This window comes from Salmo trutta, chromosome 28, assembly GCF_901001165.1.
Source record: "Salmo trutta chromosome 28, fSalTru1.1, whole genome shotgun sequence".
Taxonomy (NCBI): Eukaryota; Metazoa; Chordata; class Actinopteri; order Salmoniformes; family Salmonidae; genus Salmo; species Salmo trutta.
In genome coordinates this window covers 9,411,579-9,438,167 of record NC_042984.1, presented here as the reverse complement: position 1 = coordinate 9,438,167, position 26,589 = coordinate 9,411,579, and the positions used below count along the sequence as shown (strand labels likewise).

The 26,589-nt window shown below is 44.3% G+C and overlaps 1 protein-coding gene across 6 annotated transcripts; it reads left to right on the top strand.

Moving 5' to 3' along the window:
• Nucleotides 1-9,964: 9,964 nt before the first annotated feature.
• LOC115165415 (eukaryotic translation initiation factor 4B) lies at nt 9,965-23,364 on the top strand. Of its 6 annotated transcripts, none has more exons than XM_029718501.1 (12): nt 9,965-10,075; nt 11,555-11,701; nt 12,952-13,157; nt 13,743-13,859; nt 14,032-14,086; nt 16,785-16,934; nt 17,544-17,690; nt 20,489-20,692; nt 20,808-21,039; nt 21,157-21,251; nt 21,464-21,699; nt 21,873-23,364. In XM_029718501.1, the coding sequence occupies exons 1-12, from the start codon at nt 10,018-10,020 to the stop codon at nt 21,879-21,881; spliced, it is 1,656 nt and encodes a 551-aa protein (XP_029574361.1). In that variant the 5' UTR covers nt 9,965-10,017; the 3' UTR covers nt 21,882-23,364. The 6 variants fall into 6 exon arrangements, with proteins under 6 accessions (XP_029574361.1, XP_029574360.1, XP_029574366.1 ...); XM_029718500.1 differs by having other exon boundaries at nt 9,968-10,075; nt 11,552-11,701; XM_029718499.1 differs by lacking the exon at nt 9,965-10,075 and adding an exon at nt 10,112-10,302.
• Nucleotides 23,365-26,589: the final 3,225 nt, after the last annotated feature.

The following is a 26,589-nucleotide window of genomic DNA, read 5'->3' as shown; positions in this document are numbered from 1 at the left end:
GCAGGAACTGGATACACCGGGCCATGAACAAGCACTGGAGGTCTGGAGCGCACAGCCTGCACAACCCGTCCTGGCTGGGTGGTAACAGTAGCCCTGCACGAGCGGAGTGCTGGCACAGGGCGAACTGGGCTGTGCAGAGGCCTGATGGCTGCCGTGCGTAGAGCAGGTGCAGGGTAGCCTGGGCCTAGGAGACGTACTGGTGGCCAGATGTACTGCGCAGGCATACTCCTACCTGGCTGGATGCCCACTCTAGCACGGCACTTGCGAGGGGCTGGAATCGCTCGCACCGGACTGTGCGTGAGCATGGGCGAGATCGTGCGCAGTTCCGCATAGACCGGCGCTCTCATGATCTGCTGCTCCCCATAATAAGCACAGGGAATTGGCTTAGGGCTCACCCTTGGCCCAGCCAAACTGCCCGTGTGCCCCCCCAAAAAATGTATTGGGGTGCCTCTTGTGCTTCCGTTGTTGGGCTCGCTCCTCATACTGTCGCCATTCCTCCCTCGCTGTCTCCACCTGTTTCCATGGCAGGGTCTTGTCCCCTGCCATTACCTCCTCCCATGTCTATGACGTCCTCCACTCCCATCTTTCCCTGGCCCAGGATCCTTGCTCCTCCTGGGCCCGCTGCTTGGTCCGATGGTGGTGGGTAGTTCTGTCACGTCCGTCGTAATGAAAAAAAAAACCCTACTAAATAGGACCTTCAATTAGAGGCAACGAGGAACAGCTGCCTCTAATTGAAGATCAACCCAATAAACTAAACATAGAAATAGAAAAACTAGAACGAACATAGAAATATACTAACATAGAACATTAACCCCCCCAAAAAAACACATAAATCAAACATCCCCTACCACGTCCTGACCAAACTACAATAACAAATAACCCCTTTACTGGTCAGGACGTGACATAACCAATAATGCAGTTTTAAGAAAATGTCAACAACAAAAAAGTAAGAGATAAGAATAACAAATAATTATGAAGAGCAACAGTAAATAACAATAGCGGGGCTATTTTCAGGGGGTACCGGTACAGAGTCAATGTGCGGGGGCACCGGTGTTGAGGTAATTGAGGTAGTATGTACATGTAGGTACAGTAATTAAAGTGACTATGCATAGTCTGGGTAGCCATTTGATTAGCTGTTCAGGAGTCTTATGACTTCAGGGTAGAAGCTGTTTAGAAGCCTACTGGACCTAGACTTGGTGCTCCGGTACCGCTTACCGTGCGGTAGCAGAGAGAACAGTCTATGACTAGAGTGGCTGGAGTCAATTTTTAGGGCCTTCCTCTGACACCGTCTGGTATAGAGGTCCTGGATGGCAGGAAGCTTGGCCCCAGTGATGTACTGGGCCGTATGCATTACCCTCTGTAGTGCCTTGTGGTCGGAGCCTGAGCAGTTGCCATACCAGGCAGTGATGCAACCCGTCAGGATGCTCTCGATGGTGCAGCTGTAAAACCTTTTGAGGATCTGAGGACCCATGCCAAATCTTTTCAGTCTCCTGGGGGGGAATAGGTTTTGTCGTGCCCTCTTCACGACTGTCTTGGTGTGCTTGGACCATGATAGTTTGTTGGTGATGTGGACACCAAGGAACTTGAAGCTCTCAACCTGCTCCACTACAGCCCCGTCGATGAGAATGGGGGCGTGCTCGGTCCTCCTTTTCCTGTAGTCCATAATCATCTTCTTTGTCTTGATCATGTTGAGGGAGAGGCTGTTGTCCTTGCACCACACAATCAGGTCTCTGACCTCCTCCCTATAGGCTGTCTTGTTGTAGTTGGTGATCAGGCCTACCACTGTTGTGTCATCAGCAAACTTAATGATTGTGTTGGAGTCGTACCTGGCCTTGCAGTCATGAGTGAACAGGGAGTACAGGAGGGGACTGAGCACGCCCCCCTGAGGGGCCCACATGTTGAGGATCAGCGTGGCGGATGTCTTGTTACCTACCCTTACCACCTGGGGGCGGCCTGTCAGGAAGTCCAGGATCCAGTTGCAGAGTGAGGTGTTTAGTCCCAGGGTCCTAAGCTTAGTGATGAGCTTTGGGGCACTATGGTGTTGAATGCTGAGCTGTAGTCATTGAATAGCATTATCACATAGGTGTTCCTTTTTTCCAGGTGGGAAAGGGCAGTGTGGAGTGCAATAGAGATTGCATCATCTGTGGATCTGTTGGTGCGGTATGCAAATTGGAGTGGGTCTAGGGTTTCTAGGATAATGGTGTTGATGTGAGCCATGACTTGCCTTTCAAAGCATTTCATGGCTACAGATGTGAGTGCTACGGGTCTGTAGTCATTTAGTCAGGTTACCTTAGTGTTCCAGCACGATTTCCTTGTTTTTTAAATTTGCGGATAGCCAGGGGCACACTCCAACACTCGGACATAATTTACAAATTATTTGTGTTTAGTGAGTCCGCTAGCTCAGAGGCAGTAGGGATGACCAGGGATGTTCTCTTGATAAGTGTGTGAATTGATCCATTTTCCTGTCCTGCTAAGCATTTGAAATGTATGGAGTAAAAAGTACATTATTTTCTTCAGGAATGTAGTGAAGTAAAAGTAAACATTGTCAAAAATATAAATAGTGAAGTACTAAAGTAGTAAAAAACTCCTTAAGTAGTACTTTAAAGTATTTTTACTTAAGTACACCAATGGAATTTAGTTCAACTACCACCAAGCTACTGCAAGATGTTCATGTAGTTCACTACTCCCCAACAATGGTCAGCTGACACAGTCGGAATTCAACGATACCATTTGAGTTTCACTTTCATGGATCATTTAGAATTGACCTCGAAATTCCACATTTAGCCAGTTAACCCTGGTGTTACTTAACAGGACTAGATGTTCTGACCTCCTCACAGGGCTTTCCTGGCAACCTGTTGTGTGGAGTGAGCTGCGATCTGGACACAAAGGGGTGGGCTAAGTCAGAGAGGATATAGGCTGAAGTATTATGAAAGGTATTTGTTGGAAAAATCTCCACCAAGTTGACCCGAAACAGTTTCACTGACATTACAAAATCTGGCTTTTCTGCAGAGGAGTTGTCTCACTTTCTGTACACCATTGGCTGTTTATCCTCCCTGTGCAAATAAACCGGCTTATTTATCAAATGCCAGCCCAGCCAAACGCTCCTTATTAAAACAGGAAAAACAGAATTATCTCTATTTGAGTGAGGCGTTTGGTAGGATCAGGATGTTCAGATCACGTCATATTTGGTCTGTTTATACAAAACATGCCCGTGGGAACACAAACAGGTCTTTTTTTAAAGCTGACATAAAGCTACACAATCAAATGCACAACAGTAATATAAACTGTTATTCCTTGCTTCCTTTTCTTCATTTTCCCAACTATGAGAATCAGAGAGGATGATGTTTTTGTGCATTATCCAATCATCAAATGATGATGACTACATATCACAAGGGTGAAATTATGACCTCAAGTGGACCCTTTATTTGAAGCATGCTATGTATCTGGCACCACATGTCCATAGTTGGCCCATATTATCTCCTGACTGTAGACATTACAGTTGAGATAACAGACTAATCATCAAGGCCCAGACAGATCAGACAGACACACTAGAGAAATACTAGTTATCTTGAGCTGAACGTTGAAATCCTTTCTGTACCCATATACACAGACTAATGTGAAATCTCAAGGATTAAGATAATTAAGAGAACTGACTTATAAACTACCAAAGCTGACAAAACTGCTGACAACAAGTAGATGTAAAAACGTCTGTTTTGAATGGATCTAGATCACCACTCCCTCGTGTGGTAGGCTATTGGTGAGGATATCAACCATCTACACTCTCTCACTCCCTGAACAAAACAATACTTAATCTAGCCTTTTGGGGGCCCAAAGCAATTCTACTGTTTTTGCCATGGGCCTAGACTAATTTACCAATCTAACACATGTTAGCTGACATGGCTAATTGAGTGACTGTCAGTGACTGACATAACAAGAGAAAAACTGCTGATGCACAACCAAATTTCAAACTTGCACCTTGTAAGTTAACCAATTCTAACTCTCAACAGTAAAACCATTTTTTTGCAGTTTTAAATTGAGTTTTTTTCCCCCATCAAAATCTGTCAATTTAAGCTAGAGATACCAGATGTTTTGCGTGGGTTCAATCCACCCCATCCGCCCATGTCTGCCTTCCGCATATGACTCTCTGGAAAGGGGAGACTCTCATGAACACAATGGTGTGATCCGTTTTTCTCTATGACCACCACAAGCGTCACGGGACTCGTCTGAATGTAACCCATACAAACAAATGGAAGTACAGTATGGAGGTAGTTTTGCGCCCCCAAAAATATGGGGTTTAAATATGTGTAAAAAAAACATCCTAGATATAGGACAAACACTTTAAAACCTTATTCCTTATGATTTATTTTTTTTCTATATTTTTTGCAATTTATGAATGTGTTATTCAATTCGTTTCCATGGGCTATAGCAGTAAAGGCCAAATTCAATATTTATCAGATTATTTTGTATAATTTTTTGGGATACCTAAAGGGCTTATACACATCTTGCCATGGAACGGAAACATTTTTTCTCTCGATTTTATAACAAATTTTATGCAATTCTACAAATTTTGCCATGGGGCAGAGATTTTTTGTTGTTGCATTATTACAGTTAATTTCTTACAATTCCACTGATTTTTCCATGATTTATGCCATGTTAATGATATCTGAGTGAGAGTGACTATCAAAATCAATGGGGGCCCTCTGGGCACGTGCCCTGCGTGAGCGGTCAGTATTCGGCCATGATTACTGTGTCACGTCCTGACCCTAGTAAGATTACATTTTCTATAGTAGAGTAGGTCAGGGCGTGACAGAGGGTGTTTTGTGTTTTTCTATGTTTTCTATTTCATGTTTGTGTTCTAGGTTTTCTATTTCTATGTTTTTTTTTTAGGGTTGATCTCCAATTGGAGGCAGCTGGTCCTCGTTGCCTCTGATTGGAGATCATATTTAAGTAGTGTTTTTTCTTCCTGGGTTTTTGTGGGTAGATTTCCGTTTTGTCTATGTACCTGACGGAACTGTTGGCTGTCGTTTTTGTTATTTTGTTTAAGTGTTATCATTAAAAGGAAATATGAGCACTTTACACGCTGCGCCTTGGTCCCCTTTATACGACCCGCGTTACATACTGGTTTAGATAGCTGGCTAGGCTAACTAACTTATCTAAAAAGTGTTGGCTGACATGGCTAATTGAGTGACTGACATAACAAGAAACAATTTGGTAATGCACAACTTGCACCTTGTGTATTCTACTATTATAACTCTGAACAGTAAGTTCAGACCTGACTGAGTTACTGCAAAAGAAAATGTTATACATATTTTTATTATTGGTCTGGGGCTCCCTAGCGTCCTGGGGCCCTAAGCGACCGCTTACGTCATTTATGCCTGGAGCCAGTCCAAACATCATCAAAGGGATGTCAATGTCATTGTTCATGAAATCATCTCCCATCCATGGTAAAATCAAACCCAGGTCAGTTAACAAAGTCCTGTATCTTAGATTCCCAACCTAGATTCCTCTGTCTCCGCTTAGTCTCTCCTCATCAGTGCTCTTCAGTAAGGATGAGGAGAGCTGACATTTTTGTGATGCAGGCATCTGTAAAACCTCAGGAGACTAGTTTGCCTGCCAAGAGTGAGAGAAGGGAGGGTGTCATTAAAATGGGGCTTTAGCATTGTAATTTAATGCCACCCCTGCACTCTTTACTGCCACCCCTGCACTCTATACTGCCACCGCTGCACACACTTGAATAGTTTCAGACGGAGCGTGATCCACAGCAAACATCCTCCTTATCACTGTAAAATCATATTAAACTAATTTACCAGCCCTTTTCTCAGCTCTGTTGTTTGCAAATCAAGGAGTGTGAGAGAACAGATCTTGAATCAATCATGCAGTTCGTCTGCATACCTTTTGCAATGTTGACAGACCTGCCTTTTGTGGAGCTCACACATAGATGTCACTGCAAATAACACAGTCCATGTGGAATTTAGTGCAGCTACACAGCCACTGCAGGTATGGCTTTACCAACCTCCCCTGCAGGTTTAAACACATTTCTGACCTATTCAATGTCTTTCTACAGGTCACTCTGACATCTGCAATTGTCCTCAAGACAGCTAAAACACAGTTTGAAAAGCTTGAGAAGGATTTTATGTGATTTGATTGCTCACAATTAAATAGTATAATTAAGAATAGTGTTCTCTTCCAAACTTCTAATTGCTGTAATACTCTGAGCATGGTTTGGACTATATACAATTATTAAAGAATTTGGTCAAAGGACATCGTCCAAGCATGGTCAGTGTGGTTATTTCGAAAGAGACAGTGTGTGGTCAAGTAAATCTTATGATCGTGTATGTAATGAGCTTGAGCCAGCATTCCTTCTGCTTTCTGTGTCGAAAAATCGAATAAATGATCCTGCCAGTAACCACAGAATAATCTCGGGTTTACCTGGTCACGCTGTTCCCAAGGGAGATCATCCTGGCTTTTTAAGCTTTTTAGTGTAGTTTGTTTGTTTTGGTTATTACATGCCAATTAGACATTTAGAGTGAAACACAGCTTGCTTTACGAATAGTTGATTTTACAGGCTATATTATAATACCATCTGAAAACTGATAAAGTGAGAACTATAACAAGAGAGCTGGTGGTGTTGCACTGTGAAGCCACAATCTGTAGATGTCAAAATGAGGCCGTGCCACTGTGAATAGGGGAACACATGTCACCCATGGAATGTAATAAATATCATAATGTAATATCATTGGTAAAGAGCGTCAGAACTACACAGAAAACACATCTGTCAGGAGAGCTTTAGATCATATGTCGGTGGAACTTGCAGTGAAATGACAGATCTATGGAACTGTGCACTCATCACTTGATGAGATTATTATAATTTTTTAAAATTTAACCTTTATTTAACTAGGCAAGTCAGTTAAGAACAAATTCTTATTTACGATGACAGCCTACCGGGGAACATTGGGTTAACTGCCTTGTTCAGGGGCAGAACAATAGATTTTTACCTTGTCGGCTCAGGGATTTGATCCAGGAACCTTCAGTTACTGGCCCAATGCTCTAACCACTAGGCTACCATGCCGCCCGAGACGTCCTTGAACAAGTCCAATGTGTTATTATTAATCCATTGAGAAATGTTCAATTTCTATGAGTGTTATGAGATGCTGTTGAAAGGGTACTTACAGTACAGTAGTCAATTGGCAGGTGCTGACTGTTGCTTTTCGGGGGAACCAAGAGTACATTCCAAAAGCAAAAGGACAAGAACTCACTTAGTGACAAAAAATCTAAATAACAAAATGTATATACTTTCCCAACAAAAAAATAAAATCTGAAACACTGAAACTCTATCATTCCATCTATTCTGTAAAAATGGTACCCATATGTGTTGTGGATATACACTGTACTGCTGGTATTGTACGAAAACATATCTGTCATCGATTAACCCCCTGCACATACACACACACACACACACACACATACATATCAACCATACTGAAATGATTTCCAGTAAGACATGTCAGCACCAGTAAAACTCTCTGTGAAGGAGCAGGGAACCCACAAGTTCAGCCGAGTCCAACCAACCAGACTGGCATCCACGGCCTTGTGCTGTAACAAGGACCCTGTGATGGTTATGGAAGAGAGAGATGGAAGAGAGAGCATACGCTTGGCTCATTTGGTTTTCCATTCTGTCATCCACCAGCAGCTTCTAGCTTAGCAACATACAATGGCGCAGTCTTATAAGTCCACTAAACAAAATCTGACTCAAAATAAGTCAGACCACACAAAGATGTATTGTGTCCAATGTAAATTGTAACAGTGTTCGTTTAAATTAATTTGACTTGATCTATGATCGAATAAGCAACACTCACAAAGACTAAAAAAACTCTATACACACACACACACAATCAGGCCAGGCTCCAGACCAGAATAACTAATTTCCTGCCTAGTCATTGAGCAGAAACTCTGACGTTCAACGGTGCTTTCCATCGTCAAGAGGGTTAGCCTAAGGCAAAAACGAATGGAAAATATGTGTACAGTATATCAAATGAAGGACTACAATATGTAGAAAAAAAGAGGTATGGAAATGCTGCTTAGGTACACAATAGTAGGTTTTGGTAGACAGAGGGTGCTCTTTGGTAAAAGGGGTAAATTGATCATCAAAAAGAAAGGAGGACCAAGGCACTCTTCATATAATTAATTAAAATACCTTTATTTGTATGGCATTGTCACGCCTATTCCTGGTCCCTCCCGATACTTTGCCATTGGACAAACAGATAACAATCATGGACAAACATGTACAATAAAATGGTTTCGCAAGTGAGCGGTCAAAATGTCCTCCAGTATAACAGCAGCATCTTTTCACTCGACAGATAGAAATTACATTATGAAATATTTGTCGAGCACAACCGAATAATGTCCAACTAGCAGGTTAAGTCAAACCAAATAAGATACAAGTGGAAGACCAAGGTTTTCATTACAAAGACGTATCACAGTGACATTGTACTTCCAAGTCTAAGTCTACAAGCTACTGTGTGGAATGCATGTGGATTCCTGTTGTCAAAACACTGATTGAAGTGTTTTGGAGTAACTAAGTATTTCAGATCTTGGTTTCGGTGACCAAGGAAATGAGTGAGGGACTGAAGACCGCCCCTTGTCCCTAACCTCTGACTACACTACATCCGCATGCAGCCACACACACACACACACACACACACACACACACACACACACACACACACACACACACACACACACACCCCCCCCCCCCCCCCCCACACACACACACACACACACACACACACACCCCCCCCACACACACACACACACACACACACACACACACACACACACACACCCCCACACACACACACACACACACACACACACACACCCCCCCACACCCCCCCACACACACACACACACACACACACACCCCCCCCCCACACACACACACACACACACACACACACACACACCCATCCAAAATACTGGCTTTGTTCTTCAAAAGGAATAAGGCATGGGGAAGCTGTTGCCACAGTAGCTCCAACGTTTAGGGCAAAACAGACAATGCAAAAAGGGGAAGTTTTGAGCAGACAGTCATTCTGTAGCCAACACATGTGCATAGTTATTATAATATATGCTTGAACCAAGTAATATTTCCACTTACCTTTTGCTTAATAATGTTTACATATTTTGCATTACTCATCTCATATGTATATTTATTTATTTTATTTAACTGTATTCTGTCCTATTCTACTGTATCTTAGTCTATGCTCTTACATTGCTCGTCCAAATATTTATATATTCTTAATTCCATTCCTTTACTTTAGATTGTGTGCATTGTTAGATATTACTTGTTAGATATTACTGCACTGTTGGAGATAGAAACACAAGCATTTTGTTACACCCGCAATAACATCTGCTAAACAAGTGTATGTAACAAATAACATTTGATTTGGATGGATATTCTCCACAAACACCTTTTCTACCACAGATATTGCATCACACAAGCATAAAATTGCCTTTATCCTCATTGGGACGTGGGAAAAGTCCCTACGAGGGAGAATCTTTCTTGTTTTACTATACTTGTGGGGACTTTGGGCGATTGAAGAACCAACACACAAACACACAATACACCCCCCCAAACACATTTACACCTTTATCTACCAAACACAGTAAATGGCATCATATTGAGGTCATCATGCAATGGGATTAGCACAGTGAACATAAGCATACATTCACTGTGCTGATCCTATTCTACTGTATTTTAGTCTATGCTCTTACATTGCTCTTCTAAATATTTATATATTCTTAATTCCATTCCTTTACGTGGAATGTGTGTATTGTTACTTGTTCGATATTACTGCACTGTTGGAGATAGAAACGCAAGCATTTTGTTAACCCTCATTAATAACTTTTGAAAACCTCTCATTCCGTCAACTAGGCCTAGCCCGCTCTCCAGTGGTGACAGAGTGATCTACACCACTGCAATGCACGAAAACACGATGCGAAGCATGCACGCGGATACTTATGTGCCCGCGTCTCCATCCAGGATCCAGGCAGTCGTTCTCCAACATGGCGACGTCAGGTGAGGATTATGTTAGCTAAATTCTGCATGGGCCAGGTGTAGCCTGCGTGGAGATATGTATTCTTTGGCATCGACCATTTTTTTTAGGAAGGGATGGATTCACCGTTTGAAATGCATACTTTTTCCGGGTGTGTCGACATTACATGCTTTGAGTCAGGAGGGGCTGTATGGCGGACGCTGCAGGGAGGGAGAGGGCATGGAACCGTGTAAACATCGCACTTTACAGGGTAACGTTATTTTTCTCCGAAAACCAGCTGGTCATTGTGCACAGGAATGATCATGCGCCATCATAGATAGTATGCAACTGTCGCAGTCCAAAACAAACTATGTTAACACAGTGAGTTATATCTTCCGGGTTTTAGAGCTACGTACCTACAGTTATATAGACACTTGACCTGACATCTATGTAAACAAAGAGTAGACAGCTGGCTAGCCTACGTTGACAGTTTCTGGGGCATGCGCAGTAGACCAGGGTGGGGGGTGTAGTTTGTTTTTGGGGTGAGTCAACATCTGATGGAGGAGGGAATGGTGGTGGCCTCATTTCATGCTCTTCTGCAAGTCTGTAAAGAGAACATCCACATTCCACACGGTTTTACGACCCATATGGTGGGCTTGGAATGACCCTTAAAAATCTGGCCTCTGTTAGTCTCTTTGCAGGCTTATTATTTTCCGTCACTGACGACTCCCTGCTAAGTGCAACATACCCAAACACTTTTGCCTGATTCAACCCCTTTGGCCCAAAAGCAAGCCACGCTGAGTTGTACAGTACTGGGATGGCCAGGTTATTGCTGGAATCCACCATTATCCACCATTATTGCTGGAATCATATTGTAAAGGACAGTGTTAAAAATAAATTATCCAAGCCAGCACAATAAGGCCAAAGACAGTATGAAGATATGTTACATTTCCTTCTCCAATATAATCCCCGATCACACTTGTAATGTTTAAAAAGGAAAACGTTATGGCGATGTCGGCTAGCTAAACTAATGCGTGGAAACACGTTATCGGGTCTAGCGCCGAACTGCGCATTTACAACTCAAAGGCACTCATTCAACATAAAGTTGTTTTTGACAAAAAATGAAAAAGTGCCAGTTCGTGACTTTCACGAGGTAGGAGTAATAACATGTTCAACTATTTAAGACATTGGCTCGAATCTAGGGTGTGCCTTTAGATTTCGAAGAAAATTCTTCCTTAGAGGTTAATTTTCACTTCTCAAACCACTGTTTGGTCTGTTTCACAAGCGTTCCCGGAAGTCTCGTGATATTGGTCCTCTGGTTTTAAAAACTCTGTGGTTAGTCTTTGGCGTGAGGCAGTTGAACCGGGAGGGGAGGGGAGGGGTGTGTGGTGTGGTGTGGTGTGGTGTGGTGTGGTGTGGTGCAGTGCAGCAGCACTACCCTTTTCCTGTCACAGTGAGTCTTGTCAGAGACTTGCCAAAGAGCTGTTTGACCATGATAAAATGTCATCCTATCCTCACAGCAGCTAAGAAGAAGGGGAATAAGAAGGTTAAGACCCTATCCCTGACTAACTTCCTGGCAGAGGACAAGGGGGGTAATGCACCCCCAAGTTACCCCCCCACCAAGCCCACTAGCAGCTGGGCCGACGAGACCGATGACCTAGACACAGAGGGTGAGATTCTTCAGAAAAAGGATGCATCACCATAGTTATTTTTCTCCTTTCTCCTATACGTTGAGTGTTCTCAACCAGGATACATGTTTTTAAGATTTGGCTACTGTAACTCATGTAGGCCCAATCCTGTTCTGTGACATTCATCTCTGGTCAGTACACCTGTGTTTTGGTATTCATAGTCAACGTGTTGTAAGTATCCGTACATACCAAGGCAGCATGATCTTAAAAGGGAAATCTGCAGTTCAAACAACGACAAAAATTGCGACCCCCCGGGACTGATTTTGGTAACTATCTGAGGGTTGGGGCTTGAGAAATATAACCACTCTCAAATTCATAGACAGAGCTATGCATGCAATGACTCATCATCCATGAGATCAAAATGATACTTTCAACCATGTTTTGAGGCTATACAGTGTTTGTTTACAATTACATTGTTTATAAACAATGGAGTAAAAGTGAAAACTGTAACTAAGCCACTCAGGAACATTCAATGTTGACTTGGTAAGCAACTCCAGTGTATATTTGGCCTTGTGTTTTAGGTTATTGTGCCGCTGAAAGGTGAATTTGTCTCCCAGTGTCTGGTGGAAAGCAGACTGAACCAGGTTTTCCTCTAGGATTTTGCCTTTGCTTAGCTCTATTCCATTTATTTTTATCCCCCCTAAAAACTCGCTAGTCTTTGTCGATGACAAGCATACCCATAACATGATGCAGCCACCACCATACTTGAACTTTTGAAAAGTGGTACTCAGTTATGTGTTGTGTTGCATTTGCCCCAAACATAACACTTTGTATTCAGAACATAAAGTTAATTTCTTTGCCACATTTTTTGCAGTTTTACTTTAGTGCCTTATTGCAAACATGCATGTTTTGGAATATTTGTATTCTGTACAGGCTTTGTTCTTTTTACTCTAGGTTAGTATTGTGGAGTATCTACAATGTTGTTGACCCATCCTCAGTTTTCTCATATCACAGCCATTAAACTCTAACTGTTTTAAAGTCACCGTTGGCCTCATGGTGGAATCCCTGAGCGCTTTCCATTAAGGTGTATTGTGTGTAGGCTAGAGACACAAAATCTGAGTGTAATACATTTTAAATTCAGGCTGTAACACAACACAAAGTCAAGGGGTGTGAATACTTTCTGAAGGCACTGTATATTATTCATTTGAAAGTTTAAAAAAATCATGTTCCAATCGTAGATTGTCACTTTAACCTCCAATCCCTCTAATTTCTCTCCCTTCTCCTCCCTCCAGTATCCACCTCCTGGCATACAGAGGAGGATATGTACCGGGCACCAGCCATCGACCGCTCCATCCTGCCCACAGCACCCCGTTCAGCCCGGGAGCCAAACGTTGACCGCTCTCGTATTCCTCCCGGTCCCCCTTACACTGCCTTCCTGGGCAACTTGCCCTACGACGTGACTGAAGACTCCATCAAGGACTTCTTCAGGAGTGTGGGGGTAAGTGCATTTCAAGTTTAGCATATGTTTGGCACTACCCAAAACATTACATTTAAGCCTAAATCTGTTGTGTTTCACAGTTAATTCCTCTGTGGGTCCTCTGTAGCTCAGTTGGTAGAGCATTGCACTCACAACCCCAGGATAGTGGGTTCGATTCCCAGCACCACCCGTACGTAAAATGTATGCACGCATGACTGTAAGTCTATTTGGATTAAAGCTTCTGCTCAATGGCATACATTATTATATTATAAAGCCCTCAAACTGAAATCTGGACCTTGAAGGCAGTTCCACTGCTTTTTTCCCCCCATTCTATCCCTCTAATCAGGGACTGATTTAGACCTGGGACACCAGGTGGGTGCAATTAATTATCAGGCAGAACAGAAAAGCAGCAGTAGTCCGGACCTCGTAGGGTAAGATTTAAATACCCCTGTTATAAAGTATTTGCCAACTTGCTGCTAGTATTTGTTCATCCAAACCCAGACATACTATATCTTTGTTTGACCCCGTCTCTCTGTCTGTCTGTGTGTCTCTGTGTGTGTGTGTGTGTGTGTGTGTGTGTGTGTGTGTGTGTGTGTGTGTGTGTAGATCAGTGCAGTGCGTCTTCCTAGAGAACCCAGTAATCCAGACAGGCTGAAGGGTTTTGGCTATGCTGAGTTTGATGATGTGGAATCCCTCCTGAGTGCCTTGAGTCTAAACGAAGAGGTTAGTCCATTTTACAAAGTGAGCTACAAGGAAAATAGTCAATGAAAACATCAGTCAGTAGGTTTAGCCACTAGCTGGTGAAACATCAGTTAATAGGTTTAGCCACTAGATGGCACATGTCATCCATTACTTTTTTAATGTTGTTTGCTCTTCCTTCTCTTCCTCCATGCAGAACTTGGGAAACAGAAGGATCCGTGTGGACATTGCAGATCAGTCTAATGACAAAGGTGTGAATCGTATGTTTGTGTAGCTACATTACAAAAGCTGAAGAACACACATATGCACATCTAGGTACTTTTTTGCAGGTGCTGGAGATATAGGTGAACTCATGAAAAAGGAAAATGCCACACGATGCTGTTCCCAGGCGATATTGTTGCAACGTTTCGACCCTTAGGTCTTCATCAGGCATGCATATCCTAGGTGGGGGTGGAAGGACCTACAGTTGAAGTCGGAAGTTTACATACACCTTAGCCAAATACATTTAAACTCAGTTTTTCGCAATTCCTAACATTTAATCCAAGTAAAAATTCCCCTGTCTTAAGTCAGTTAGGATCACCACTTTATTTTAAGAATGTGAAATGTCAGAATAATAGTAGAGTGATTTATTTCAGCTTTAATTTCTTTCATCACATTCCCAGTGTGTCAGAAGTTTACATACACTCAATTAGTATTTGGTAGCATTGCCTTTAAATTATTTAACTTGGGTCAAACGTTTTGGGTAGCCTTCCACAAGCTTCCCACAATAAGTTGGGTGAATTTTGGCCCATTCCTTCTGACAGAGCTGGTGTAACTGAGTCAGGTCTGTAGGACTCCTTGCTTGCACACGCTTTTTCAGTTCTGCCCACAAATGTTCTATAGGATTGAGGTCAGGGCTTTGTGATCGCCACTCCAATACCTTGACTTTGATGTCCTTAAGCCATTTTGCCACAACTTTGGAAGTATGCTTGGGGTCATTGTCCATTTGGAAGACCCATTTGCGACCAAGCTTTAACTTCCTGACTGATGTCTTGAGATGTTGCTTCAATATATCCACATCATTTTCCTTCTCATGATGCCATCTATTTTGTGAAGTGCACCAGTCCCTCCTGCAGTAAAACACCTCCACAACATGATGCTGCCACCCCAGTGCTTCACGGTTGGGATGGTGTTCTTCGGCTTGCAAGCATCCCCCTTTTTCCTCTAAACATAACGATGGTCATTATGGCCAAACAGTTCTATTTTTGTTTCATCAGACCAGAGGACATTTCTCCAAAAAGTACAATCTTTATCCCCATGTGCAGTTGCAAACCGTAGTCTGACTTTCTTATGGAGGTTTTGGAGCAGTGGCTTCTTCTTTGCTGAGCAGCCTTTCAGGTTATGTCGATATAGGACTCGTTTTACTGTGGATATAGATACTTTTGTGACTTTCCTCCAGCATCTTCACAAGGTCCTTGAGATCATCCTTGAGATGTTTCTACAACTTGATTGGAGTCCACCTGTGGTAAATTCAGTTGATTTGACATTATTTGGAAAGGTACACACCTGTCTATATAAGGTCCCACAGTTGACAGTGCATGTCAGAGCAAAAACCAAGCCATGAGGTCGAAGGAATTGTCCGTAGAGCTCCGAGACAGGAACGTCAGGCACAGATCTGGGGAAGGGTACCAAAATATTTTATGCAGCATTGAAGGTCCCCAAGAACACAGTCGCCTCCATCATTCTTAAATGGAAGAAATGTGGAACCACCAATACTCTTCCTAGGGCTGGCAGTCCGGCCAATCGAGGGAGAACGATCTTGGTCAGGGAGGTGACCAAGAACTCAATGGTCACTCTGACAGTGCTTCAGAGTTCCTCTGTGGAGATGGGAGAACCTTCCAGAAGGACAACCATCTCTGCAGCACTCCACCAATCAGGCCTTTTGTGGTAGAGTGGCCAGACGGAAGCCACTCCTCAGTAAAAGGCACATGACACTTGGAGTTTGTCAAAAGGCACCTAATGGATTCTCAGACCATGAGAAACAAGATTCTCTGGTCTGATGAAACCAAGATTGAACTCTTTAGCCTGAATGCCAAGCATCACGTCTGGAGGAAACCTGGCACCATCCCTACGGTGAAGCATGGTGGTGGCAGCATCATGCTGTGAGGATGTTTTTCAGCGTCAGGGACTGAGACTATTCGGGATCGAGTGAAAGATGAACAGAGCAAAGTACAGGAAGATCATATGAGGTAATCGCTGCCAAAAGTACCGAGTAAAGGGTCTTAATACTTATATAAATGTGATATTTCATATTTTTTTACAAATTAGATACATTTTCTAAAACCTGATTTTGCTTTGTCATTATGGGGTATTGTGTGAAGATTGAGGGGCAATTTGATCTATTTTAGTATAAGGCTAGAACCTAAAAATATCTGGAAAAAGTGAATACTTTTCAAATGCACCATATATCTTTTACTGTAAATATTCCTTGTGTGGTTATATATTTTGAATGTTGATATTGCAAATGATATCACTGAGCATTGCCCCTATATATTTTTTTACATTGTATTTAACTAGGCAAGTCAGTTAAGAACAAATTCTTATTTACAATGACGGCCTAGGAACAGTGGGTTAACTGCCTTGTTCAGGGGCAGAACAACAGATTTTTACCTTGTCAGCTCAAACCACTAGGCTACCTGCCGCCCCAGATATTAAGGACCTTCCACCGCCATCTGGGATGTACATGCCTGATGAATACCTAAGGGTTGAAACGTTATAACAATAAAATCACCTGGGAGCATGAACAGCCGTGTGCCGTGTTTCCTTCAGATTTTTAATGTGTAGCTACAGTACCACCTTACACATTTTGGCAGCTTAACTTTGTCATTCTTGACACACTCACACAGTTCAGATTAACTTGATCTGAAGAGTTTCTCCATGTTCTTTCTGACTCGTCTGTGTCTCTCTCAGGGAGGGATAATCACTCCATGGGGGGTCGGGACAGGGACCGGGGGGGAGACTTTGGCCCAGACAAGACAGACTCTGACTGGAGGGCTCCGCGGCCCAGTGGAGGAGAGAGTGACGACGCGCCGTCTCGAAGGGACGACACCTTTGGAGACCGTGCGTACAGTACAGTGGTGGAAAAAGTACCTAATTGTCATACTTGAGTAAAAGTAAAGATACCTTTAATAGAAAATGACTCAAGTGAAAGTCACCCAGTAAAATACTAGTTGAGTAGAAATTTAAAAGTATCAGCAGTAAATGTATAAATAATTCAAAATTCCTTATATTAAGCAAACCAGACGAAATCATCTTCTTTTCTTTTTTATTTACGGATAGCCAGCAGCACACTCCAGACATAATTTACAAAAAAAGCATTTGTGTGTTTGAGTCCACCAGATCAGAGACAGTAGGGATGATGAGGGATGTTCTCTTGATAAGTGCGTGAATTGGACCATTTTCCTGTCCTGTTAAGCATTCAACATGTAACGAGTACTTTTGGGTGTCAGGGAAAATGTATGGAGTAAAAAGTACATTATTTTATTTAGGAATGTATTGGAGTAAAAGTTGCCAAAATATAAATAGTGAAGTACAGATACCCCCCCAAAAAATACTTAACTAGTATTTTTACTGAAGTACTTAACACCACTGGCACAGTATGGGTCTGAAACGGGATTTTTATGGGGGGAAGAGAGACCCCCTAACCCCTCTGTCTGCTGTTTGCTCCAGGGTCACGGGACCGCTACGAGTCAGACAGGCCCAGAGGAGATGACCGGTACGAGTCAGACAGGCCCAGAGGAGATAACCGGTACGGAGGGGGCCAGGACAGGTACAGGGAACGATATGATGACAGGGATCGCAGAGATGACAGAGGAGGTCAGTTGGAATACCTGGTCCTAGGCTACTAAACCTATACATATTCAGCATGTTAGTGAGAAGTCTTATTGAAGTTCCCCAATCACTATGTTTGGCTACAATCAACCTACTAAAAAAGAAAGATAAGAATCCATTGTCATGCGGATATTTCCGCCCAGTAACACTTTTGATTGTGGATTTCAAATCCATTGCTAAGTTATTGGCTTTTCGCATAGAAACATTATACAAAAGTTGATTCCCTCAGATCAAACAGGGTTTATACCAAACAGGATGTTTTCAGACAATCTCCGCAATTTTTTCAATATAACAGTGCTCTACACTGACATTTTTTGTGCGCCTAAGTTGAAAAATGTAGCCGCACACAAAGAAATGTAGGAGAAAAATGATACATGTTCGTGGTAATAAAGCTAGAATTTTTAATTCTTCCAGGCGCACTGGAGCTCCTAAATTAAAATTCCAGGTTGCACAACAAAATATTTAGGTACATATGCAATTAAATGGTTAGTGCCCTGTATAATCCAGCATACCAAGAACTTGGAAAACTATTTTAGCTTTTGGTCCAGTATTTATTTCCTGGATTGAGCTATTTTACAAATCCCCCAAAGCATCTATACGAAGAAATTGGAAGATCTCTGAATCATTTAAGTTATCAAGAGGGACCAGACAGGGATGTTCTTTGTCTAGGTATTTATTTTCTTTAATCACAGAATCCATAGCGTCAATAATTACAACTCGTGTAATTTTACAAGTTTACATACACCCAATTTAGTATTTGGTAGCATTGCCTTTAAATTGTTTAACTTGGGTCAAACATTTCGGGTAGCCTTCCACAAGCGTCCCACAATAAGTTGGGTGAATTTTGGCCCATTCCTCCTGACAGAGCTGGTGTAACTGAGTCAGGTTTGTATGCCTCCTTGCTCGCACACGCTTTTTCAGTTCTGCCCACAAATTTTCTATAGGATTGAGGTCAGGCCTTTCTACCACTCCAATACCTTGACTTTGTTGTCCTTAAGCCATTTTGCCCCAACTTTGGAAGTATGCTTGGGGTCTTTGTCCATTTGGAAGACCCATTTGCGATCAAGCTTTAACTTCCTGACTGATGTCTTGAGATGTTGCTTCAATATATCCACATAATTTTCCTGCCTCGTGATGCCATCTATTTTGTGAAGTGCACCAGTCCCTCCTGCAGCAAAGCACCCCCACAACATGATGCTGCCACCCCCATGCTTCACGGTTGGGATGGTGTTCTTCGGCTTGCAAGCCTCCCCCTTTGTTCTCCAAACATACCGATGGTCATTATGGCTAAGCAGTTCTATTTTTGTTTCATCAGACCAGAGGACATTTCTCCAAAAAGTACGATCTTTGTCCACATGTGCAGTTGCAAACCGTAGTCTGGCTTTTTTATGGCGGTTTTGGAGCAGTGGCTTCTTCCTTGCTGAGCGGCCTTTCAGGTTGTAACGATAAAGGACTCGTTTTACTGTGGATATAGATACTTTTGTACCTGTTTCCTCTAGCATCTTCACAAGGTCCTTTGCGGTTGTTCTGGTATTGATTTGCACTTTTCACACCAAAGAACGTTCATCTTTAGGAGACAGAAAGCCTCTCCTTTCTGAGCGGTATGACGGCTGCATGGTCCCATGGTGTTTATACTTGCGTACTATTGTTTGTACAGATGAACGTGGTACCTTCAGGCGTTTGGAAATTGCTCCCAATGATGAACCAGACTTGTGGAGGTCTACAATTTGTTTTCTGAGGTCTTGACTGGTTTCTTTAGATTTTCCTGTGATGTCAAGCAAAGAGGCACTGAGTTTGAAGGTAGGCCTAGAAATACATCCACAGGTACACCTCCAATTGACTCAAATGATGTCAATTAGCCTATCAGAAGCTTCTAAAGCCATGACATAATTTTCGGGAATTTTCCAAGCTGTTTAAAGGCACAGTCAATTTAGTGTATGTAAACTTCTGACCCACTGGAATTGTGATACAGTGAAATAATCTGTCTGTAAACAATTGTTGGATAAATTACTTGTCATGCACAAAGTAGATGTCCTAACCGACTTGCCAAAACTATAGTTTGTGTTTGACAAGAAATTTGTGGAGTGGTTGAAATACGAGTTTTCATGACTCCAACCTAAGTGTATGTAAACGTCCGACTTCAACTGTATTACTAAGGTTGGTGTATTTATTCCATGCCCTGCCCATTTCAATTCCATCAAACTTTTTTAATAAAATAAATGGCCTACTCCAACTTTATTTGGAATGGAAAGACCTCAAGAGTCAAATTGACTGTTTTACACTTGCTACATTCCTGACAGAATGCACACAGAAATGTCACATCTCTGTTGGAGATGCAAAAAGCACAACGGAACCCTATTGCATGTGCTGGTCTTGTGACTAACATCTTTTGGGGATAATGTATGTGCTATCATTTCATTGTGTCTAGGAATTTACATCCACCCCATCTCCACGATTTATGTCTGTTGGGAAATGTAAATGGTGATCAATATCAGAGAAAGTTTTGAAATCTAGGTCTAATTGCTGCAAAACAATGTATACCTGTCAATTGGAAAGCCTCATGCTCACCATCAATACCAAACTGGAGGGTTGACTATCTAGTAACATCCCTTTAGATTTGGTATATTATAAAGTTAAACAAAAACTGAAAATATTTGACAAACTTTGGGAAAATATATGTTGATCACATTAGACTGTTTTGTATAGTTGGTGTTGTGTTTTTGTTATGTTGTTTGTGAAGTCTTGTAGTATGACTAATATTGTATTTTTGCCACTTCCCTCAGGTAGGTTTGACTGTCGTGGTGGTGGTGGTCGCAGGGCATTTGGCACTGGTTACAGACGTAATGAGGGAGGACAGGATAGCTACCGGCAAGATGGCTACCGACAGGATAGCTACCGACGGGATGACTACCGGGGTAGTGGGGATTGCTATGGTGACCGTGGTGGTGACCGATACGAGAGACGGGAGGAAAGCCGTTGTGACCGAGGTGAGAAAGTTTAAAATAAAATTGTCATTCTTGATGTGCACTGGCCCAGTCACACAGTACCAGGGTATACATTAAAACCTCTCTCCTTTTTTTTCTCCTCTATGGTCATTCCCAGGTGCTGTGGAGAGGCCCAAGTTGATCCTGAAACCCCGTAGCCTACCTAAAGAGGTGGAGCAGAGCAGCGCCACGTCTGCCCCCTCGGACAGGGCTGCCTCCATCTTCGGTGGGGCCAGGCCAGTGGACACGGCTGCCAAGGAGAGAGAGGTGGAGGAGAGGCTGAAGAGGGAACAGGAAAAACTGCAGCGACAGCTAGAAGACAGAATCCCAGACCGCAAGCCCAGAGAGAGGTATGTTACGAAAGGGAAGAAGAGCATAGGCTAACTTGAGAAAATGGAGTATGTCTGTAGAATTGACTTCATATATACTGTGTTATCTTTGACTCATTGATCCTGACCATCCCTCAGGCACCCCAGCTGGCGCAGTGAGGACCAACCTGCAGGACGCTCTCGGACTGGCAGTGAGTCTTCCCAACCAGGCAGCCGTGGCCAATCTGGCAGAGGTGAGCAATTTACTGGTTATGATGGATAATTGAGTCAGCGACGATATCAGTGCTGTGGTCAGGTAGACACCTTCAGAGGGTAATATTGTGGTTTAAGCAGGCTCCTTTCCCAGGGTTGGTAAAAAAGGAAACTCATTTCCTGTTGGACATTTGTTGACATAGGACAACAGTCATATATTGTTTTTATTTTATTCTTCCTCTCCGATTCCCAGCCTCCAAGCGCAGGGAGAGCGAGCGCTCGGCGGACAGTGGGCGTGAAGAGGAGCCCTCCTCCCCTGTGACCGAGCCCTCCCCTCCCAGACAAGACAGCCCGCCCCTAAAGGTGGTGCTCGCTCCACCTCCCAAGGAGAACGCCTGGGCCAAGAGGACCACGCTTGTTGGGGGCTCCAGTGAGGGCGAGGCCCGGCCACCGTCTCCCCCAGCAATGGCACACCCCACAGCTCACCAGGTTAGAGGTCATCCCGTAGATTAATTCTATGGTACACCTCATCCTACAATCCACAAGCCCCTAACACCTAAAACAGGGATGCCTAACCCTATTTGTTTGTTATTCTAGCAATCCACCTAACTGAAGGTAGTTTTATTGACATCTGTCCTTTTTGTTTTTTCCTGCTCCTCTAGCTTAGCTGATGATGAAGTGCCTCAGGCAGATGAAGAAGTTAAGCATTGATTGCTGACAAACTGAATGTAACTGCTATATTCAGGTTTTAGGGATTTTCAAACGTTTCAATTGAAAAACGGATCTACTTTTTCCCCAATTCTCTTCAGAGGTCGATCGCAGCAAATAGATACAGTATGCAGCCTTGATATAATGGACGCAGACCCGTATGACAATATGGGTGGCAATGCATAGGGAGGGTGAATGAAAGAAGTGAAGAAGATGGAAGATGCAAAGAATGAGGTCTGCCCAGCAACCTGTCTGGAGCAGCTCTACAGCTCTCTTCCTGCTAACCTGCTTAAAGAGAAACCCACCCCACTGCCGGCTGGCTGCACCTTCAAGACTGGACCTAAACATAGAGAAATACTAGTCTGGGTACCAGTCTTTTTAGCTAACATTCTACTTCTTGCCACTCCTGACAATTTGCCAAATCTTTGGCAAGGAGTTGTATGTAATATATCTTAACAGAGACAGCAACCAGGCTAGAGAAATGCTGGATGGGTTTTTAATAAGGTTGAATTTAAGTCATTATATAAAAAAACTGTAAAAGGTGGAGTTGAGAAATGTATAGCTACGTGCGTCTTCACCACCCGCCAGTCTAGATTCTGGACTATGTAGGCTCTCTGAGCTCTAAACCTGGTTATACTAATGCTGAAACGCCTATCTCAGAGGGACAGACCGGAGTTTTAAATAAAAGAAAAGACAGGAAAGTCCCCTGTTTTAGGGGGCTTTTGCTGACATACATGAACTATTTTTTTTTTTACTATGAGGGATGCGATGTTTGTGTTTCTCTGATCATCATCTGTAGCAGTCATTCACTGGATCTTTTCAGCCACTGTCCCAATACACTGCCAATGGCTTCCTGCTTCCTCTCCAGAAAGGAACCACTTCCTTCCTTCCGCCTCATCCGGACCTGCCTGAAAGTCATCGCCTGGCAACCATGTCATGAAAAAATTGTGTGAACTGTGTCCTAAACGTATTGGAAGCATGATCTTCACTCACTCTTATCCATGGGCCATGTGTTGACTGGAATTTAATGCAGAGGTTGTTTTAACATTGTATGTACTGTATGTAACCCCACTATCACAAGTGAAGAAGCGCATCTCATTAAATGTTTCTGGATGTTTGTTTCTCTATGTAACATGCATGGCTGTGGAACCACACTCATGTGGTTCTTTAAACCATGGGAATGTCGAGATGCATTTAATCAACTCCATATGGGAGGCCACAGAGTGGGAGAGATTTACCAAATTGGATGTAAGGAATGTATTTTACGGTCTACCACTGCTAAATTATGCAGTTTTGATTTTCTGAATCTAACCCCTCACTTCACAGCTTAAAGCATTATTCACCCATTTTTCAGTTTCTTCTGTTGAACTGGGCTATAAGTTTCTCTGTCACATTTTAGGTTCTCTTGTTCACTTCAAATAGATGAAAATACAATATTTGACTATTGATTTTGTAATATCCTGTATATCCTAACCACCCCTTCCACCACACCCCTGACCCCTGTGACCTTAAGCTGGGTTTTGGCCCAGGTTGTGACCTGTGACATTCAGTTTTCCACTTCAGAACGCTGATGGGAAACAGGCATTGCTGTGTAACTGAGGAGAGAGTGAGCGATGGGAGTAAGCTGTAGTCTGAGGATGGCGTGGGTCCTGAGGCATATACTGTAGTCTGAGGGGGGGGGGGGCGGGGTCCTGGAGTATACTGTAGTCTGAGGGGGGGGGGGTCCTGGAGTATACTGTAGTCAGAGGGGGGGGGGGGTCCTGGAGTATACTGTAGTCTGAGGGGGGGGGGGGTCCTGGAGTATACTGTAGTCAGAGGGGGGTCCTGAGGAGTGTGCTGTAGTCAGAGGAGGGGGGGGGGTCCTGAGGAGTGTGCTGTAGTCAGGGGGGGGGGTCCTGGAGTATACTGTAGTCTGAGGGATGGGGGGTCCTGAGGCATATATTGTAGTCTGAGGGATGGGGGTTCCTGGACTAGTTTGAAGATGGGTTGGGTCCTGAGGAGTCTACTGTAGTCTGCTGAGGGGGATTCTGAGGCGTATACTGTAGTCTGCTGAGGGGGATTCTGAGGAGTATACTGTAGTCTGCTGAGGGGGATTCTGAGACGTATACTCTAGTCTGGGGGGGATTCTGAGGAGTATACTCTAGTCTGGGGGGGATTCTGAGGAGTATATTGTTTCTGGGGGGATTCTGAGGAGTATGCTGTAGTCTGGGGGGGATTCTGAGGAGTATATTGTAGTCTGCTGAGGGGGATTCTGAGGAGTATACTCTAGTCTGGGGGGGGTCCTGAGGAGTATGCTGTAGTCTGGGGGGTGTCCTGAGGAGTATGCTGTAGTCTGGGGGGTGTCCTGAGGAGTATGCTGTAGTGTGGGGGGATTCTGAGGAGTATACTGTAGTGTGGGGGGATTCTGAGGAGTATACTGTAGTGTGGGGGGATTCTGAGGAGTATACTGTAGTCTGGGGGGGTCCTGAGGAGTATACTGTAGTCTGGGGGGGGGTACTGAGGAGTATACTGTAGTCTGGGGGGGGTCCTGAGGAGTATACTGTAGTCTGGGGGGGTCCTGAGGAGTATACTGTAGTCTGGTGGGGTCCTGAGGAGTATACTGTAGTCTGGGGGGTGTCCTGAGGAGTATACTGTAGTCTGGGGGGATTCTGAGGAGTATACTGTAGTCTGGGGGGATTCTGAGGAGTATACTGTAGTCTGGGGGGATTCTGAGGAGTATACTGTAGTCTGGGGGGATGGGGTGTTCCAGAGGAGTATACTGTAGTCTGGGGGGGTCCTGAGGAGTATACTGTAGTCTGGGGGGATTCTGAGGAGTATACTGTAGTCTGGGGGGATTCAGAGAAGTATACTGTAGTCTGGGGGTCCTGAGGAGTATACTGTAGTCTGGGGGGGTCCTGAGGAGTATACTGTAGTCTGGGGGGGTCCTGAGGAGTATACTGTAGTCTGGGGGGGATCCTGAGGAGTATACTGTAGTCTGGGGGGGGGTCCTGAGGAGTATACTGTAGTCTGGGGGGGGGGTCCTGAGGAGTATACTGTAGTCTGGGGGGGGGTCCTGAGGAGTATACTGTAGTCTGGGGGGGGGTCCTGAGGAGTGTACTGTAGTCTGGGGGGGTCCTGAGGAGTATACTGTAGTCTGGGGGGGGGGGTCCTGAGGAGTATACTGTAGTCTGGGGGATGGGGTGTTCCAGAGGAGTATACTGTAGTCTGGGGGATGGGGTGTTCCAGAGGTGTATACTGTAGTCTGGGGGGGTCTTGAGGAGTATACTGTAGTCTGGGGGATGGGGTGTTCCAGAGGAGTATACTGTAGTCTGGGGGATGGGGTGTTCCAGAGGTGTATACTGTAGTCTGGGGGGGTCTTGAGGAGTATACTGTAGTCTGGGGGGGTCCTGAGGAGTATACTGTAGTCTGGGGGGGTCCTGAGGAGTATACTGTAGTCTGGGGGGTGTCCTGAGGAGTATACTGTAGTCTGGGGGGATTCTGAGGAGTATACTGTAGTCTGGGGGGATTCTGAGGAGTATACTGTAGTCTGGGGGATGGGGTGTTCCAGAGGAGTATACTGTAGTCTGGGGGGGTCCTGAGGATTATACTGTAGTCTGGGGGGGTCCTGAGGAGTATACTGTAGTCTGGGGGGGTCCTGAGGAGTATACTGTAGTCTGGGGGGATTCTGAGGAGTATACTGTAGTCTGGGGGGATGGGGTGTTCCAGAGGAGTATACTGTAGTCTGGGGGGGTCCTGAGGAGTATACTGTAGTCTGGGAGGATTCTGAGGAGTATACTGTAGTCTGGGGGGGTCCTGAGGAGTATACTGTAGTCTGGGGGGATTCTGAGGAGTATACTGTAGTCTGGGAGGATGGGGTGTTCCAGAGGAGTATACTGTAGTCTGGGGGGATTCAGAGGAGTATACTGTAGTCTGGGGGGATTCAGAGGAGTATACTGTAGTCTGGGGGGGTCCTGAGGAGTATACTGTAGTCTGGGGGGGGGGTCCTGAGGAGTATACTGTAGTCTGGGGGATGGGGTGTTCCAGAGGAGTATACTGTAGTCTGGGGGGGTCCTGAGGAGTATACTGTAGTCTGGGGGGGGGGGGTCCTGAGGAGTATACTGTAGTCTGGGGGGGGGGGGGTCCTGAGGAGTATACTGTAGTCTGGGGGGGTCCTGAGGAGTATACTGTAGTCTGGGGGGATTCTGAGGAGTATACTGTAGTCTGGGAGGATGGGGTGTTCCAGAGGAGTATACTGTAGTCTGGGGGGATTCAGAGGAGTATACTGTAGTCTGGGGGGATTCAGAGGAGTATACTGTAGTCTGGGGGGGTCCTGAGGAGTATACTGTAGTCTGGGGGGGGGGGTCCTGAGGAGTATACTGTAGTCTGGGGGATGGGGTGTTCCAGAGGAGTATACTGTAGTCTGGGGGGGTCCTGAGGAGTATACTGTAGTCTGGGGGGATTCTGAGGAGTATACTGTAGTCTGGGGGGATTCAGAGAAGTATACTGTAGTCTGGGGGTCCTGAGGAGTATACTGTAGTCTGGGGGGGGTCCTGAGGAGTATACTGTAGTCTGGGGGGGTCCTGAGGAGTATACTGTAGTCTGGGGGGATCCTGAGGAGTATACTGTAGTCTGGGGGGGGTCCTGAGGAGTATACTGTAGTCTGGGGGGGGGTCCTGAGGAGTATACTGTAGT

Bases quoted from the DNA above. Each gene is read 5' to 3' on its own strand.
- LOC115165415 (XM_029718498.1), top strand. From the start codon at position 10,131: ATGTATTCTTTGGCATCGACCATTTTTTTTAGGAAGGGATGGATTCAC. The intron at 13,158-13,742 runs GTAAGTGCATTT...GTGTGTGTGTAG, and splicing joins ACTTCTTCAGGAGTGTGGGG to ATCAGTGCAGTGCGTCTTCC. The intron at 13,860-14,031 runs GTTAGTCCATTT...TCCTCCATGCAG, and splicing joins CCTTGAGTCTAAACGAAGAG to AACTTGGGAAACAGAAGGAT.